The 17666-nt window shown below is 29.9% G+C and overlaps 2 protein-coding genes across 2 annotated transcripts in view; one reads left to right on the forward strand and one right to left on the reverse strand.

Moving 5' to 3' along the window:
* The window catches only part of LOC117179507 (HIV Tat-specific factor 1 homolog), a 282439-nt gene that overhangs the window by 229104 nt on the left and 35669 nt on the right, over positions 1–17666 (reverse strand). The window lies entirely within an intron of this gene.
* LOC117179508 overlaps positions 9250–17666 on the forward strand; it is a 20401-nt gene continuing 11984 nt past the window's right edge. Inside the window, exon 1 of the mRNA XM_033371378.1 lies at positions 9250–9569. Within this exon, the coding sequence (XP_033227269.1) occupies positions 9533–9569 (37 nt within the window). The 5' untranslated portion in view covers positions 9250–9532. The remainder of the gene's footprint in view (positions 9570–17666) is intronic.

Raw genomic sequence — 17666 nt, forward strand, 5'->3', positions numbered from 1 at the left:
AGGTCGAAACGTGGAAGAAGAATGAAGGAGAATATAGCTAAAAGCATCGGCAACAAACGCGAATACCATGTGGAGGGGGAAAACAGTTGAACGTAGCGAAGCAGCAGTCGCACATGAACGATAGCGTTTTGTTTTCTATTCCACTGACTTTGGTTGATTTTAATCTCACTCCTCTTTGCCCAAGGGCGTCAAAGTGGCTAAGACCGGCAGTAAATGTTTCTTAAGAAAAATAACTTAAAAATAATAAATTAACAACAATAAATTAATACCTTAAAATAATACGCTCGGTTTTTCATAAAGTATAAAAATAAGCCCTATTTTGAAGGCACTCGAGAAAAATGATGGCTTCAACATATGTTGCAACGCATATACGTGCGCAGTTTTTGGCCAAGTATGATCTTGCGTGAGCAATACTAACAATGTGAAACTTAGCATGATTTGAATGAAAGTGCGAAAACCCATGTAAAATACGAACTTAAAAATCACTATATCTTGAAATCAGATCACTCTCAGGAAAAATCCTTTTAAGGGGTTATGAGACCTAGTTAGATGAATAAAATAAAACATGTTTGAGGCCAATCTGTAGATGGCCCTAGTACCGGCCTTATTGACCCTCCGCCTTTGTCTTGCCTTGATAAGGGTACTTACTGTATGACTACCGAAACGTTGGTAATGCAATTTTATTTTTTTATTTTTTTTTTTCATTTTGAATGTTATTTTATTGTAATTTGATCATAATAAAAATAAAAAAGAAAAAAAAGAAAAAGAGAAGGAAGGGGATGTGGTTGGCTGCCTTCTCATTTTTCTTTCCTGTTTCTTATTTTTGTCCGAAAATTTTATTTGTTTTTTGGTTTTCCAAAAAACAAATTCCATTTCCAGGCAACTGCACATGGAAAAGGTCGAGGTGACGGGATTGGTGAATATTTGAAAACACTTTCGGCAAAAGCTAGCTTGCAGCGCTCAGCGCAGCATCCACTCCTAACTGCGATGGAGTTATTTCAATGGGTTATTTCAAAATGCTTCGACTTGAGTTCGACTTGGTTATGTTTTGAATTCGTCTTCAAGACATCGATATCTGGCTGATTCTCAAAACTGAATCGAGACATATAGTAGGCCGTCGTCTTACTTTTATGGCTACGACAGGTAAAACAGCGTTTATTTGTCTCAAGTCGAGCCTTGTCTTTGCTAAGACGAAGTTTAATTGTCTCAAGTCAAGCGTGGTCTTGGCTGAGGTGTTCGAACCTTTTATGGCTCATACATGAGATTAAAATTGATGAATAAAAAATAAAAATTATAATAATAATAAAAAAGTTATAATAAAAATTGTAACTTTCCAGAAGGATCTGCTAAGCCGTTAGAAATACATTTAAAAAAACATTTTCGGTATCATCGTCAAACAAGTATAATACAAAAGAAAATCAGTAAATGAGTTGATTAAATATATATAATACACACACACACACAAGATTGTTTAATCATTACCAAAAATTAGCTATTATGACAGTCAGAATGACCCTTTTTGTTAGGACAGGCATACACTCCAAGTTATAAACCGCTCGTGCTGGAGTCATACTCAAGTCGAACTTTTCGACTTCAGCATGTCTTGATTGAGGGCAATTCAAGTCGAACTCAAGTCGAAGCATTTTTAATCCGGTTGGTCCCCTTTTAAAAAATAATTTCTACCTAATCATTTTTAATTTTGATACCTCCAATTACCTTGTTCTTGTAAATTTTCAAAGCAGTATAGAAAAGGGTCATCGAATAGACATTCTTATTTGAATACTTGAACAAATTTACTTGTAAAAAAAGAGCAAATTCTTAACATTTTAATTAAATTTGTTTAAATAATTAATAGTTCTTGTAAATTTGCAAAGCATGATAGAAAAGGGTCATAGAATAGACATTCTTATTTGATACCGTAAACAAATTTACTTGTAGAAAAAAGGGCGAACTCTTAACTTTTTAATTAAAATTGTTTAAATTATTAATAGTTTTTGTAAATTTACAAAGCAACATAGAAAAGAGTCATTGGATATACATTCATATTTGACTTCGAAAACAAATTGACTCGATGAAAAAAGGTCACTCTTGATTTTTAAATTAAAAGTATTTAAATAATTACAATGTTTGAAGATCAAATAAATGTTTAAAAAATATATAAATGAGCTCAACTCGAATTCGGCACGATCGCTGTAACTTAGTAGTTAGGGACCTAGCGTTACGCTTTTTCTATCAATGCACTGAACACGATCAGTCTATGGGAAGCTTTTTTCTTCGAGATTTTATATTATGTGCACTCCGATCACGTGGTCAATATCATGATTCTCAAACATACACTTTTTTATTTATTGCCTACAATGTTAATATTTTCAAGAATATATTTCAAAGAAATTCGAAAAATAATCGTACATTTGGTAAGTATCCATGTACCACTGGTATGCAGACAGATAACGCGCAGCTTTATAACTTTATGACTGGAAATCCATTAAACAAATTGCGACTGTTGAAGAACGGAACATTTGCGACAAAAAGTCCCTGAGCATATCCAGCAAAACGACACGAGACAAAATACAGATTCCTGGAAACCAGCCCCATGTATCCCCCCACTTTTCTGTTTACTTACGATCCGGAGGGGAATTTTCGGTTAAACTAATCCAACAGATAGCGCTACAAAAAGTAGGTCTGTCTTTTTCATTGAATTGCATTGAAAAAAAGCAAAAATAATTAAAAATTTGATGCTTTTTGCAAATAATCAAAAAAACATATATGAAAAAATAAGAGTAACTATTACTAATTATTAAAAAAAAGAAAGTCATGAAAATATGTAGTTTAATATGAATAAAATTTAATTTTGAGATACATTTTGAAAGCAGTTCGAACTTTATATTTTTGTGATTTACTTTGCTCATATTATTGATTTTATTATTTGTTAAAGTAAAAAAAATATATTTTTTGTTAAAATTATTAATGTAGCTAATGAAAGAATTAATAATATTAAAGACCTCAATGACAAAAATACCTAAAACATATACATGATCAGAAGAATTAATATAAAATATATGACGTATCTCAAACATAAATATAATAATAATTAAAATATATAAGACTACATCTTAAGTTGCACAGTAAAGAATCTTTGTACCTTTAAAATCTTAAAAATTTTAAGCGCATGTGATACTTAGAAAATTGTCGATTTTACCAGTTTTAGGTTCCCCCGGCTTTTTTTCTAGAATGATAAATATTTTGTCTCAAAAATTTGAGAAATGATAGCGAACATGATAACGGCCGTCCCCGCACAATTTTTTTGTGTTTTTTATCAAAAAATTTTTGATATTGCTAACAGCGTACGTGTATATTTCGAGGTTATGTGTGTTACAATTCACCCGAGCGTTACTTCCAAACTAAATAATATTTTTGGATGAAAACTTTGGACTTAGAAATAAACATAGTAACTAACCTCCCGGAACTAACCTTGTTTGCAGGCAATCAAAAAAGTTTATTTCATAAATAATTTCCAGATTATCGGAAAGGCAGAGATGAAAAACGACGTAACCTCAAAATAATGCATATGCATATCATTTTTATTTAGGACAATCAATTTTTTTGTTATTATCCCTCAAAAAAGAGTCCGGGGACGTCCGTTATGATATTTTATAGCATCTACGAATTCAGTTTAAAAAAAATTTTCATTTTTGTGGAAAAAAAGCCGGGGAAACTGCAAGTATCACATGCCCTTTAAGATTTGAAGAAAATATTTTTTTAAAGTAATAGTAATTGTAATTAAAATGTTTGAGGTAATAATTTGGTCAAAAGTCAATGAAAAGACTAATAAATGAGGAAATGGATTTAACATTATTTAATATAATGTATATATTTAAATTCATTTTTTTCGTTCAGCTGGACGCCTCGAACTTTTGTCTTCTATAATTTTTCTACTGAAAGTATGGAAAAACTGAAATTTTGTACATAACAATTTGTTACGCTTTAATAACTGATCAGGAAAGCTTTATATTCTCTTAAACTAATGTTTAGGGACTAAACATTCCTTAAAACAATAAATATTTAATGATATTTGACAAAATATTACAATTTAAATTGTTGTAAACACATTAGATGAACAAATTCAAAAGTTTTCTCCATTCGCATAGAAATTTTTTTTTTCACTGGAAATGTTTTAAGCTGTTGGACGAATAACTGCTAGTCACAAAAATATGTGAGAAGTTAACAATAACCATTCTTATGAATAATTCTCGTGACAAAATATTCAAATGTAAGATTTTATCAAAACTTTTATTTTCTTTAATAGCTAAAATGGCCACAGATATTCCTAAAAAAATGTATCTTTGATCATATTTAGTGGAATATAACAACTTACACGTTTATAAACAATTTACATAAAAAATTTCCCAATGTTGGCAGTTTCACTTGGAAAAAGTCGGGTTTTTAATCGTAATAGATTGGAAATGATTCATAATACTGCATGCTAAGATTCACTCAATACAAAATCTTTTGACAATAACCCACCGACTTGGCCATCAAAGAAAATTTAAATTTGATAAAACCTTAAGTTTCAATGTTTTGTCATAAGAATTGTTAATAACAGTGGTTATTGTTAACTTTTCTAATATTTTTGTGACTAGCAGTCATTCGCCCAATAGCTTAAAACATTTTCAGTGAAAAAAAATTCTATGCGAAAGGGCCAACATTTAAAATTTGTTTATCTAATTTGTTTACAAAAATTTAAATTATTATATTTTATCAAATATTATTAAATATTTATTATTTTAAGAAATACCTAAAGTCGTTCTGGCCATTGAAGGAAATTATAATTTGAAAAATCTCAAATTCTAATATTTTGCCACAAAAATTGTTTATCACAGTGATTATTATAAACTTTTAAATTATTTTTATTATTAAATGTCATTCCCACATTAATGGGAAGTATGTTTAGCAAAAAAAAAATTCACCGATAATAAGACTTTGTTCATACTTTGACTGGAAAAATTATTAATAACAAAATAGATGAGACAAAAGTTCGGAGAGTCAAGATCTATAGAATTTAATGATCTTTATATTAAAACAGAAAATTTCAAAATCACAAGAAAATTGAAGGCTCTGGACATTTTTGAATGGAAAAATGTGCATTTCCTCCAACTCTGCGTTATGAGTACAGTACGTTTGTTTATAGATTTTAATAGCTTATAGTCTGTTTATTTTAGAAATGAGATTTGCAATAATATAATGAACTATTTAATTCAAAATCTCCTTTAAATTTAAATTTGTCAATAAGATTATTAGGGGCTGAATGTAGCGAGAAAAAAGCTTTCAAGATTAAGCAACAAATAAATTATTGAACTGTATAAATGTATATATGATGTTTGATTCAATTTAAATAAATATATACATTATATTGAATAATATTAAATCCATTTTCTCATTTATTATTGAGTCATTGACTTTTTATCAAATGGTTCCCTCAAACACTTTAATTGCAATTACCACTACTTTTTAAAAATATTTCCTTCAAAACTTGAAACTGTTAAGATTTTAAAGGTACAATGATTCTTTACATTGCAACTTAAGTTGTAGTCTTACATATTTTAATTATTATTATATTTATATTGGATATAAGTAATATATTTTTTATTAATTCTTCTGATCATGTATATGTTTTAAATATTTTTGTCATTAGGGTCTTAAATATGATTAATTTTTTCATTAGCTACATTAATAATTTCAACAATAAATAATTTTTTTTAACTAGAACGAATAATAAAATCAATAATATCAGCAAAATAAATCATAGAAATATGAAGTTCGAACTGCTTTCAAAATGTATCTCAAAATTAAATTTTATTCACATTAAACTACATATTTTTACGACTTTTTATTTTTTTAAATAATTAGTAATAATTACTCATATTTTTCATATATATTTTTTTGTTTATTTGCAAACAGCATCAAGTTTTTAATTATTTTTGCTTTTTCTTAATGCAATTCAATGAAAAAGACAGACCTACTTTTTGTGGTGCCATCTGTTGGATTAGTTTGACCGATATTTCCCCTCCTGATCGTAAGAAAACTACTACCCCATACACATACACGGTCGAGGGAGGGGGCTGCTGGAAACCAACACCGACCGTCATATTAACGATAATTTTAATTAAAATAACTAGAAATATCTTAACGGGACGTGTCTAGTAATTTTAACTAGAACTTTTTCTTGAGTGAGCTAGACAGTGCCTAACTACTCGTATTACGCTTGAGTACGCTCGAACTTGAATCTTTGCACGATTTTAGTTATGGGCTTGGACACAAAGCCAGACACTCCGAAATTAAAGATTCGGGCAGTTATAACGATTTCTGTTGGATTTAGAGATATGACGCAACCTAACGTAACTAGCGCGCTGAGAGACTGGCCCTCCTGTTTAAGAGATGTCTAGTACTTTGTGAATAAATTTATTTTCCTTCTAGCTACAGACATTTACTCTTGTTCTTTTACTGGACTTTCCAATTTATTTATCATTTTTTTAAATGCATTTTCACATTCACGAACCCTCTGTGTAGAAGGTGACGACCTGTAATTACTTAATATTTATTCCTCAAACGCAATTACTGTATTTTATGTGAACTTATAACTTTTTTAACTTTTAAAGGTTTTGTAAAGAAAATGGGCTCAGGAAAAATGGTTAAAACAAATTAATGAGTAACAGGTTGTGGAATCCTGCAAATTGAACGATCTAAATTGCTATCATAGTCCAGAGACTCTATGAAAAAATCATTTTTTGTTTATTGTATCGAGTCTATGTGTCTTACATAATTTGTTTGAACAAACAATGATTGCTTCTGTAATTTTAAACGTTTCCACTTTACACCAGGTGTAGAATGGGAGTTCAACTAATTTCCATAAAATTTACGAGGCAATGCATTCTAATTTTACTGAAGACAATCGCAATTAATTCTTGGAGAAGGATCGACGCAGTGCGTAAAGGCGGAGTGGGGAAAGCCACTGCAGCCTACCCAAGGTCATTAAACTACATTTAAAGAATTTTTTACATTTCTTCCCTAAAGTAATTTTTCAACTGTAATTATTTAACAGAATAAGATATATATTACAGCAAATCCAATAAACTAGAAATAAATGGCAAAATAATCATTTTTTTGAGTAGCCACCAACAGATTTTTGAACAGCACAAAAAGTTAACCCATATTTAAAAAAAAAACGTGTTGGTACATCAATTTGCTGCTCCGATGTTTGCAATTTCAATAAGTTAATTAAATTCCGGCTTAACCGCATAGTAGGAGTAATCGGGAATTTACTATTCATCATTCACTACAGCCTTCAATTCTTTACAGATTTTGATGAGATTTCTTGTAAATGCTCATAATTAAATCCTACAGTATTACTCTAGGCCCGATTTTTCAATTTCATTTTGTAGAATTTATTATTAAACAAATAGAAAGTCCAAATGAAAGATTTTACGGATATAATCTATCGATTATTTGCTGATTAAAAATGACTAAATATCTCGTAGAAGTAGCATATAAAATGGAAAATAAGCATTAGTTAACAATTAGCATTATTATATTTTCTCCATTAAATCAAGTTGTAGCGATCTCAGTGGTTACATCTCATCAAAAAAGTGTGACATCAACTCGAAATTGTTATTGTTATCAACAATATTTTAAATAAACAGTCATCGACAGCAATTTTACGACTGAATAAGCGGTTTTTTAGTAATGATTATTTTAGTGCATCTTGATAGTCGTAATTCTCAAATACCATTATTATTAAATAATAGAAAATTTTAACTATTAAGAACACAATATTTGAGAAAAATCATTTTGCTACATTATTATACTACGAAAAAATTTACTTCTTTCAATGAATTATTTTGAATCAGTTGAGGTATATCTTTAAGTTTTCAATTAGCCTAAATTATTAGGCCAAGAGAATTAATATGCCTTGTTCTGAATTAAATCTCAGATAGTCAAACGCAAGATTTCTATGCATGACTCTTTATTACAAACACTGTTAATAAAAATAATAATTGCAAGTTCGTGCTATACTTTCTTGATAAAATATAATCACTGAAATAGCTGAAACATTATTTAGCAGAAAAAATAATTTTTTCCCGATGGAAAACGCTAAATTTTTTAGTTGTTTATAATACTGTTAGTAACAATATAAATATTTAACATTTATATTTTTCTGCAGCAATTTATTATAATGTAGAATTAATTTGAAATCAATAGGCATAAACTTTAAACTGAATTTTTATGTTCCTGAAGTGTATCTACAATAATTCTGTTATATAGCGACTTCTCTGAAGTCTTGAATGCGAAGAAACCAAATAATACTTGTAAAATATCGAATTTTGACGCTTTATTTGTTTAAATAATAAATTGCACAGAGTGAAATTAAAAAATCGGTTTAAAAGTCGTTCTGCAGGATTTAATCCTGAATATTAAAAAAAAAAACACACATCAAAATCGGTCAATAATCGTAATGCTGTAGTGGATTCTGAAAAGTAAATTCCCAATTCCTCCCAGACTACATCCTTTTCCGACTGATCCTTTTCCGTGAACTTTTTTGTGAATCACACACGATCACAAAGAATCCCTCTGCCGCTAAACATATGTAATTGATAACACAAAGAAGAAAAATGGGTTTATCAGAATAAGCTTTGAGCACTGGAAGTTTCAAAGTGAATCCTGAACATCTAAAATTGTTTTCCGAAATTTCGGACTGAGAATTGGTGATTATAGGGAATCGGGAACCACGATGAATATTCGGAGACTCTTCAACTAAAAAAGTAGGAGCAGTGATATTTTGTGCCCCACTGTAGGCACTCCACTTCTGGGCAAAATTAATCCAGGATCAGATTTACTCGAAATACAGGACTCACTCAGCAGTCCCTATTTTTCGAATTCCGCTTTTCTCCGTGAACTCTTGTGGAGTACAATCGCCCACTTTAGTTGATAATCTACCGGCCAAATATGTAAAAAAGCAGTTTAAAAAGTCAGTCTTTTAATAACAAATGGCACTATTGTTTTTAATAAAAGTTTAATATTTCCACACGAAAAAAATATGATAAATGTATCTAAATGTTTTTTCCTCCTGAAACCCAATGCGAAATTCATGCTGAATGAATGGTCTAAGGTGGAGAATGAGAATAGGGGAAGTACCGGTCAGGATCGAAAGCTCATGGCATGGAGTGGAGTTGGATCAGTCTCTCGCGGACTTCCAACGGTGTACATTCATTCTCGGAGGAGCCCGGGTCCACATTGACGAAATATATCGATCAAATTTATCGCGAACTGGAAATACGATCAAGTTTTTTTTTACTTTAAAGAAAACTTCGTAATATTCTTTACTTTCATAATTTGTTTTAAACGTTCCATTCATGTGAATCGTCGCTGAAATTCAGTGTTAATTAAAAATAATAATGCGGAACACTTTTCATGTGCATTTCGATGTTTCATTCCGAACAGTATTAGTGTGAAACAGTTTATCAGCGTGAGAGGAAACATGAAGAAAGCTTGCATCCTACTCTCGTGTCTCACAGGTATACCAGTATGCCACGTGCTTTAAATTAAGCTAATCAAATAGAAGTTTTAATCGAAATTATACTTAATTAGGAAAATAGACCAGGGATAGAACTGTTTAAATCATTTCCCAATTAACATATGTAATCTTGTAACTACGAATCAAACTGTTTTTACTCAGATATTTCTGAATGAGGAAGCATCGTAAAAACAAAAATCTAAGATACGGATACATTCTCTCTGTCAGTTTGAATAAATAATGAAATAACTGATGAGACTAAAAAATTAAATACATTTATTTTTGAGTATTTCAAATTTAACTGCAATTTTTTACCGGGAATCAGTTGGAAATAGTTACTTCGTGAAATGAGAAAAAAAGGGAATATATACTTATTAAAAAAAACTCAATTTAAATAATTTAAAAGATAACGCTTCAAGAATCGACAGTTGTAAAGATGACATCGTCTGACAAGAGGACGGAGTTCTATACATTTGCAACATTGAAAATGCAACTCGTTGCCTTCCATGTATTTCGCAAGTGTCAGTAAAGTGAACAAGAATTTACAGAATAATTGAAATTCTCATGTAGTAATTTTTTTCAATTTAAAAAATCGCGAATGATATTCTGAGTGATAGATTTCAATTTGTTGGTTATCTACAAATTCTCGGTCCATGGCAATATCAAAAAGTGCAAACACTATAAAATCAAAGATAAACATCGTGGGCCAAAGTAATTAAATTCGTGCAACGCCATCAATTTTGCATTGGGGTTTATAAAAAGATTTGATAACACGTATATATTGAGAGAATTCTTTAAATTTAACCAATGGTTTTGGTTGAATGGACGGGATTATTTTGATAAAATCAACCCAAATTTTACTAACCAAAACAAGTTTTATTCATGTGTTATTTATGGTTTCTATAGCTTGTTTCGACTAGCATTTTCAGAATTTATGATAATTATCAAGTTTCGCTGTACATTATATTTTATCAAGGTTGGTGATAAAATGGGTTGCATTATTTTTGTCGAATTTTCCAAGGAACTAAAACATGTAATCCATTCCTGCTAATAATTAACGTACAACTGACTACTGTCCCAAAGTGTTTCATTAGAAACAGAGCAATGAATGATCAGTTCATAAAACTGGGGCAGTGGATTAGCATTTCAATATTTTAACCATACTCGAATGCTTTGAATCAGTTAAAATGTAGTGAGAATTAGTAGCTGAATTCTACCTATACAAATTGGTCAAAATTAACTCAATCTTAGTGAAAAGTCACGAATTTTTTAATCAAATTGACAAACTGAGTAAGTAAAAAAAATTAGGTATATTAGTTGATAGAAAATCAGTAAAATTTGGCTATAATTTTAATTAATTAAAGCCTTTAAATAATTTTTAAAATACATTTTGATCATAAATGATCGCTGATCAATTTATCATTAATCGACAATTTGCTTAACTCGAAGATTCAACGATTGCTCAAATTACTGATTCTGAGTACCAACCAAGAGATTGCTACTGTATCATGACTATCCTTTGCCATCATTATTTGGAGTATAATTTCCTAAGATACCTTTTAATTACTTCTTGGAAAAAGAGCCCATTAAAATTCCTTTTGATCTTTTTATCTAAACTCTTTTTCGCTACTGCATTTAGCCCTATCGCATTTATTTTTAAAACAATCAAAACATTATTTTTAAACGTAAAGTTCTGGATTTAAAATAAACCTGCAGTTTAAAACAATCCTGAAGTTAAAACTTATACACAGGTCATTATTCAGAATTAGATTACTGTATATTTTACATACATTTTGCAAAACCCTTATTTTTAAACCTTTTTTTTCTAAATTTATTGCTTTTTTAACTCAAATTCATGGTGCAAAAGATACTAATTAAAAGTCGAAAGGCGAAACCTAGTTCAATTGTTTTCTTTACAAGAGAAATATCATTGATATAATTCTTTGGGAATTTCGCATACTTCGGTCAATTCTTCACAGACTTATGCCAGCGAAAATATCACAGGTGAATCCATTCTATTGAATCATATTTATTAATCACCCCTTGATATTTTCTCGATACATTATTCGTATATTATTAGGTTTGAAGTTTGCACTAAAATATTGATAAAAATGCATTAATTTTAATCAAGCGTAAGAAAATCTTAGTAATGAATACTACGGGTAGAAAGTACTTTAAAATAATAAATATAACTGTAATTTAATTATTTTATGAATAAATTCCCTGTTTCTATTTGAAATGCTTGCAACTAAACTCCCGATCGAAAAAATAGATAAATCAGACAAAAAGATAAATCGAAGAATTAATTATGGAAAATAATTCATTTTTGTGTATTATTTTGATTCTTCATGGATATGGGCAAAAATATAAGATTGCCCACTAACGATAAGAAAACTTGTAAGAAAATTTTTAGTTTTAATTATTCAGCAAAACTTCTTGAATATATTGAGGCACACATGTATTTTTTAGGGCAATTTTTTATCTGGGGTCGTAAATACTTCTTAAAAAAATACTGATTAAACAGAACTTCCCACACATAAGAAAACCTCCTATGTAAACTTCTTCCAGACGTCCCTGAAGTAATAAAAGTCTCCGAGATGTCTGGTAAAATTCACGTCAGTTGTGTGCTATCGGAAACTGAAATTGTAAAAAAAAGAATGCACAGAAATACTTTTGCTTCTAAACTTAAAAATAAATAATAAATTTTACAGTATTACTTCAAAATTTGTAATAATAATATTACGTTCAATCTTTATTTGAGTTTTAGTTAGTATAAAACCATCTAATGCTTAATTTTTTGTAAAAGAGGCAACGAATGTCCTCGACTTCAAAGTGGACTAATTATATATAATTTATTCTTTGCAAAAGATAAACTCGGCCACATTTAAATTTAAAATTCTGGATAGTTAAGAATACATTATACTCATTTGAAAGTTTTCAAATGTAAATCAAACAAAATTTAATCAGCGAATTTCAAAATACCTATATTAAAAAGTCTTAAAATATGAAAGCCGAAAAATATTGAAGTCTTTCATTTCAAATAATACCAGATAATATTCAAATTATGATATTCTAAACATAAAAAACTGATAAGCTTTTAAAAAAGGGTCCGGATCGTGCCAATACCCGTCGAATTAAATTGTGGCAACTCACATTTGCAGCAAGTCACGTTACAGCAACCCATATTTCGAGAAATCTCAAGCCTACAACGAATTGGCAAAAACGCGGCAAGTCACATTACAAACACTTCCTATTTCAAACTATCCACATGGAAAACCAATCTTCGGAAATGAAAGCCAACAAAAGTTGATGGTTTTGAAAAAAATTTCTTCAATTTAAACATTAAATAAATAACATGACAAAATTCCCAAGCCTTTTAATTTCAAATATAATTCTCTTCCCAAATAATATATTTTTTAATTCTGAATTACAATAATTTTGAAACTTTAAACCCGGAAGAAACCGAAAGCTACAACATACACAATTGAAAAAATAAAACTAAAACATCATGAGAAATTGCAGAGTGGTAGAACCTAAGTGTCATGGTAATACATTTATTTCATTGTTTCTTTTTTACACTCCATCGTATGAAAACTATAAAAATAAACAACGACAAACATGTTCAAAAATGTGAAATAATGTAATCTATTTATAAGAATTGATTATAGCAATGACGGTTGTGCTCGTCCACTTCTCAGTCATCGAAAGCATCAAAAATGCAGCAGATGTGAATTTTGTATTTTTATCCGTTCATTTATGTATAATAACTATAAATTTCAAAAAATTAATCTAAAATGAAAGAAGGGAAATGAGGGACTAAATATGAAAAATTATGGGTTCTTGATGTTTTTAACTTAAATAATATAGTAACACATTTTTCTATCAACCTCAACAAATCTCTTCAAAATTTAATAAGCTTCATTTTCTTTTAATAAACTTTAAAATCTATTACGATTTACGACCTCAAGAACTTTCTGAACCAAAACTTTCACAGTTGTTAGGCTGTTATGAAAGTCCACACGTTTCCAATTATGAACTTCCGATGCGGATTCAAAACATATTCTTTCATCATAATGTGCGGTTCAATTTTAGGAAACTTTTAAGTCAATAAAATAACGTTTGAAAAAATTAGCACATTGGCATTTATGGCTTACTTCATGTTACCCTTCAACAGCATCCAATTGCCAATTCGTTCTTAACTCCAATTTTTAAATACTCCACGCAAATTAAGTCATCTACGTTGAAAACATGTGAATTTTTGAAACGTGCAAGTAATGGAAGCTTCAAATTTGAAACCAAAAGCCATGCGAATCACAATTAAATTAGTATAGCCTCTCATTAGCTAGTTAAATAAACATTTAAAAAGCAAAAGTCATTCTTCAATCATTATCCAATTCATCATTTCTATCTGATCTACATATTTCCGAACCCTCTTCTATCTTCTAAGTCGTCATTTTTTAATTATTAATTACTTTTTAATTCTTTTAAACTATAAAAAAACATAATTAGACATTTTGTAATCAGGACGGCTGTTGCAGAGTGTTCGAACTCGAAGTAGTAGTCTATTTTGAACAACGCGACAGTGATGCTCTAAATCGACAGGCGAATCTATCGGGTCAGTCCAAATAGGTTTCTGCATGGCTGCATTTTTACATGAGGGCGCGATAAATTTTTACCATCTCAGTATCACATGCACTCAACCCAAACAATGAAAAAAGTCTATGTAAGCACTAAGCACATGATATATTATCTGATAATGCTGATAACGCACTCTAAACTCATTATAGAAACTATGTTAAAATTGATATAGTATCTATATAGTCTTTACTCACTTAATCAGAATTTTTAATGAATTTTTATTTATTTTTCTCATATTCAAAAAATGTGATTTTTTAAATCTCCTAAACCTAAAAATAATTCAATCCAAAATATATTATTAAGTCATATTAGAAATTCTTGGTGGAAAAAAACCTCTACTGTACTCTATAATGTATTTTATCAGTCAATATTTTAAATTATTATGAATAACATTTTAAAGGAAATTCTATTTATTTACCATGGAACACAGAACTCCCCTAATCCTAAATTTTCATTTTGAAAACGACTTAGGCTGGATTTTGGTGTGGAAATTGTCAGCTCAAAGTGAGGGTCTTTTTCGATACTCAACCTTTAACGAAACATCTGTCATTCATTGACAAAGCATTTACACCATTGATCAAATTTTATTATTACTAGCGTGATTCATTTCTTATTTCAAAATAGGAATCTAAATCAAAAGTGACAATTTCAGAACTAAATAAGGTCTTACATAAATGTAACAAATAATTGTTTGAATATCTTTAAAGAAAACCGCACCATTTACACTTGGCCAGCCTTTCACTAGCTTTTTGTTGCTAAGGTCATTTTTTATAATTGGGAGTGCTTCGAATTCTGTAAACATTTTCAAATTTTTATTATTTTAAGCGCAAACACTTTTAACCTTAAAAATCTTTCAAGATTCCTCAAAAATGGTTTTAAAAAGTTGAAAAAATGATAAGAAAGCGAATTTAGATAGGTTTTTTTCCAGTGCTTTCAAAGGACATTTTTACCCCAAACCACATTTATACCGGTTTTTTTTTAACTTTAGACATCGACATATATCAAGAAAGATAAAAATGATTCTGCAAAGGTCTCGACGATGGCAATTGAAAATAAAAAGTTTTTATCACAGACACTTTTTTCGTGGAATGCGTATTTCTTTAAATATTGACATATCTCAAAATAAAAAAACACCCTATATTTAAAACGTTTAATAACTAGAAAACCCTAGAAACTTAAAAAGGGAAAAACAATTCTTACCACGACGAATTTATAATTCAAACCATAATGTTTTTCAAATGATTATAAATCCTTTATGATAATTTGGATGCAGAATAAACGCAAGCTTTAAATAATCTTCTCCGATAAAAGATTTTAAAAAGTCTGATACAGGTCTTCAAATACATTTGATAATCTTTTTCCAAGTTTAATCTCTACACACATTCACATCTACCATATTTGTGGAGCCCGAATCATTTTTACCCATCCTGATATTGTCCAGAATTAATCCGCAATGAACTTCTCTAGAGATGAATAAATTGAATAGACTTCTAAATTATTTACCAATATAAAAGTATTATTATTACAGATCAATTGGATTCAAACACGAATCATGTATTATTTCTTATTGTTCTTTTTCATCTTAATCAAATACACGGTCAAGGTTTCAGACGCCTATTACTAGAATATTATTCTCGTTTCGTAGCAAGTTTTTATTTCGTTTAATCGCAAAGATGTCTTGGAATTGAATGCAGGATCGCATGGGAGTGCATAAAAGCTACGCCCGAAGCTGAGGTGCGCTTAATAAAAAGTTGAGATAAGTTAGCCTTGTACCGCACGTGAATGAAAGTGACTACCGGGTGGGCAGACCGGCTTTATACTTATCCTATACTATACTCATCGTTAGTTATTTTTAATATAGAAAATTAAATCGAAATTCAGGACTCGAAATCGATTATCTCATGATATGATTGAAAGGAATACATTAATCCCTTAATTATACCATCAACTCCCGATACAAGAACGGTTTCGGTCAATCCTAAATTCAATCCTAAATTGAAGGAATCTAAACGTTAAAAGGCAGGACTGCATGAATAATTTCTTTTGGATTTTGAGGCATGACGCAATCAGATGTAATTCGCGCGCCGAGAGTGCGGCCCTCGAACTGTTTGTCACGCTTGACTGGGCATCCTCTGTTTCGGCCTTGCGGCTCCTCTCATCCCAAAACTGCAGAGGCCATCAGTTCTAGGAATATCATAATCCTGGGGTTTTTATATCAGCAGTTCATTGTATCAAATTCTACATGGCTTTCAAAAAAGGGAAATATAAATATTGAAACTCATGACTATTTAAGCACCTTAAAAGCACAAATATAATCGAATTTGGAATTCAAAAGTGTTACAACTCAAATTAGTTTTAATTCAAAAACTTTCAAATTTCAATGTTCTAAACTGTACAGTTTGAGAAAGTCAGAAAAAATGATCATTTTAAGATATCAAGTTTGAAGGTGAACTTCAAATTATTCTGAACAGGTTTTGATGTTAAAATGTAAAATTGAAAACTGACTGGAAGTTGAAAGCTCTCGAATTTTTAAGCTGCCACATTATAGTTTTTTAAATATTGCATTTGATTAATAAACAACTAGCGTCAAACGGGGTAATTTATGGATCAAATCGGTTTTTGTTTTGTTTTGCAGCTATGATAAACTTTTCGAAACTTTACACTATGTCTATTTGTAGCATAAAGTGTGCAATATTACAAGAAGTCTAAAAAAATTCTTCTTGGATCTTTTACAATCGAAAATGAATATGAAAAATATTCCAAGCAAGCCTAGCCTAAAAAATATGAAATTCATTAGAAATTTGAAATTTTTTTAAATAACTTTTATAACTATGAATAAAAGTCTTTCAAAAAGTATATATTGCACATAAAATATAATAATATAATATATAACATACCTAGGTATTTTTAGAAACAATTATAAGTCAAATTATTGCTACAAAGATTTTCATATGATCTGACCTGCAAATTATAAGCTATACAAATTTAAGCTACAAAAATTTTAAAAACCTTTAAATTCAAAATACACTATAATTTTAAGCAATAAAACTTCAGAAATCTTTAAACTGTATCAATTTGAAAGAATATAATTTATTATTTAGTAATTTCTACGTTTAAAATCATTGTAACTTGAAAGTGAAGATTTTAAAAGTCTTTTATTTTTTCATTACACCATTAACCCATTTCCCTTTCGGGGTAGGCGTGGCTCACTCGGCAGGGGAAAGGAGCAGTGTGTGGAAGGGATAGAGATTTTTCAGATGGATCCCGAATTCTCGTGCTATTTAAGTAAATAACACGTTCGTTCCGCAACACTGCTCCGACTCAGGTTGCTGATCAATCTCTCTAGCAATCACCCCACGCGAAGAACCTCACGAAGTCGTTATGTAAGGTTCCCCACTTGGGTCCATTAGTAGCCAAGGTCTTTGTTTCAGGCGTCATTCACTCTACTGACACTCTTTTT

This window comes from Belonocnema kinseyi, chromosome 9 (genome assembly GCF_010883055.1).
Source record: "Belonocnema kinseyi isolate 2016_QV_RU_SX_M_011 chromosome 9, B_treatae_v1, whole genome shotgun sequence".
NCBI lineage: Eukaryota > Metazoa > Arthropoda > Insecta > Hymenoptera > Cynipidae > Belonocnema > Belonocnema kinseyi.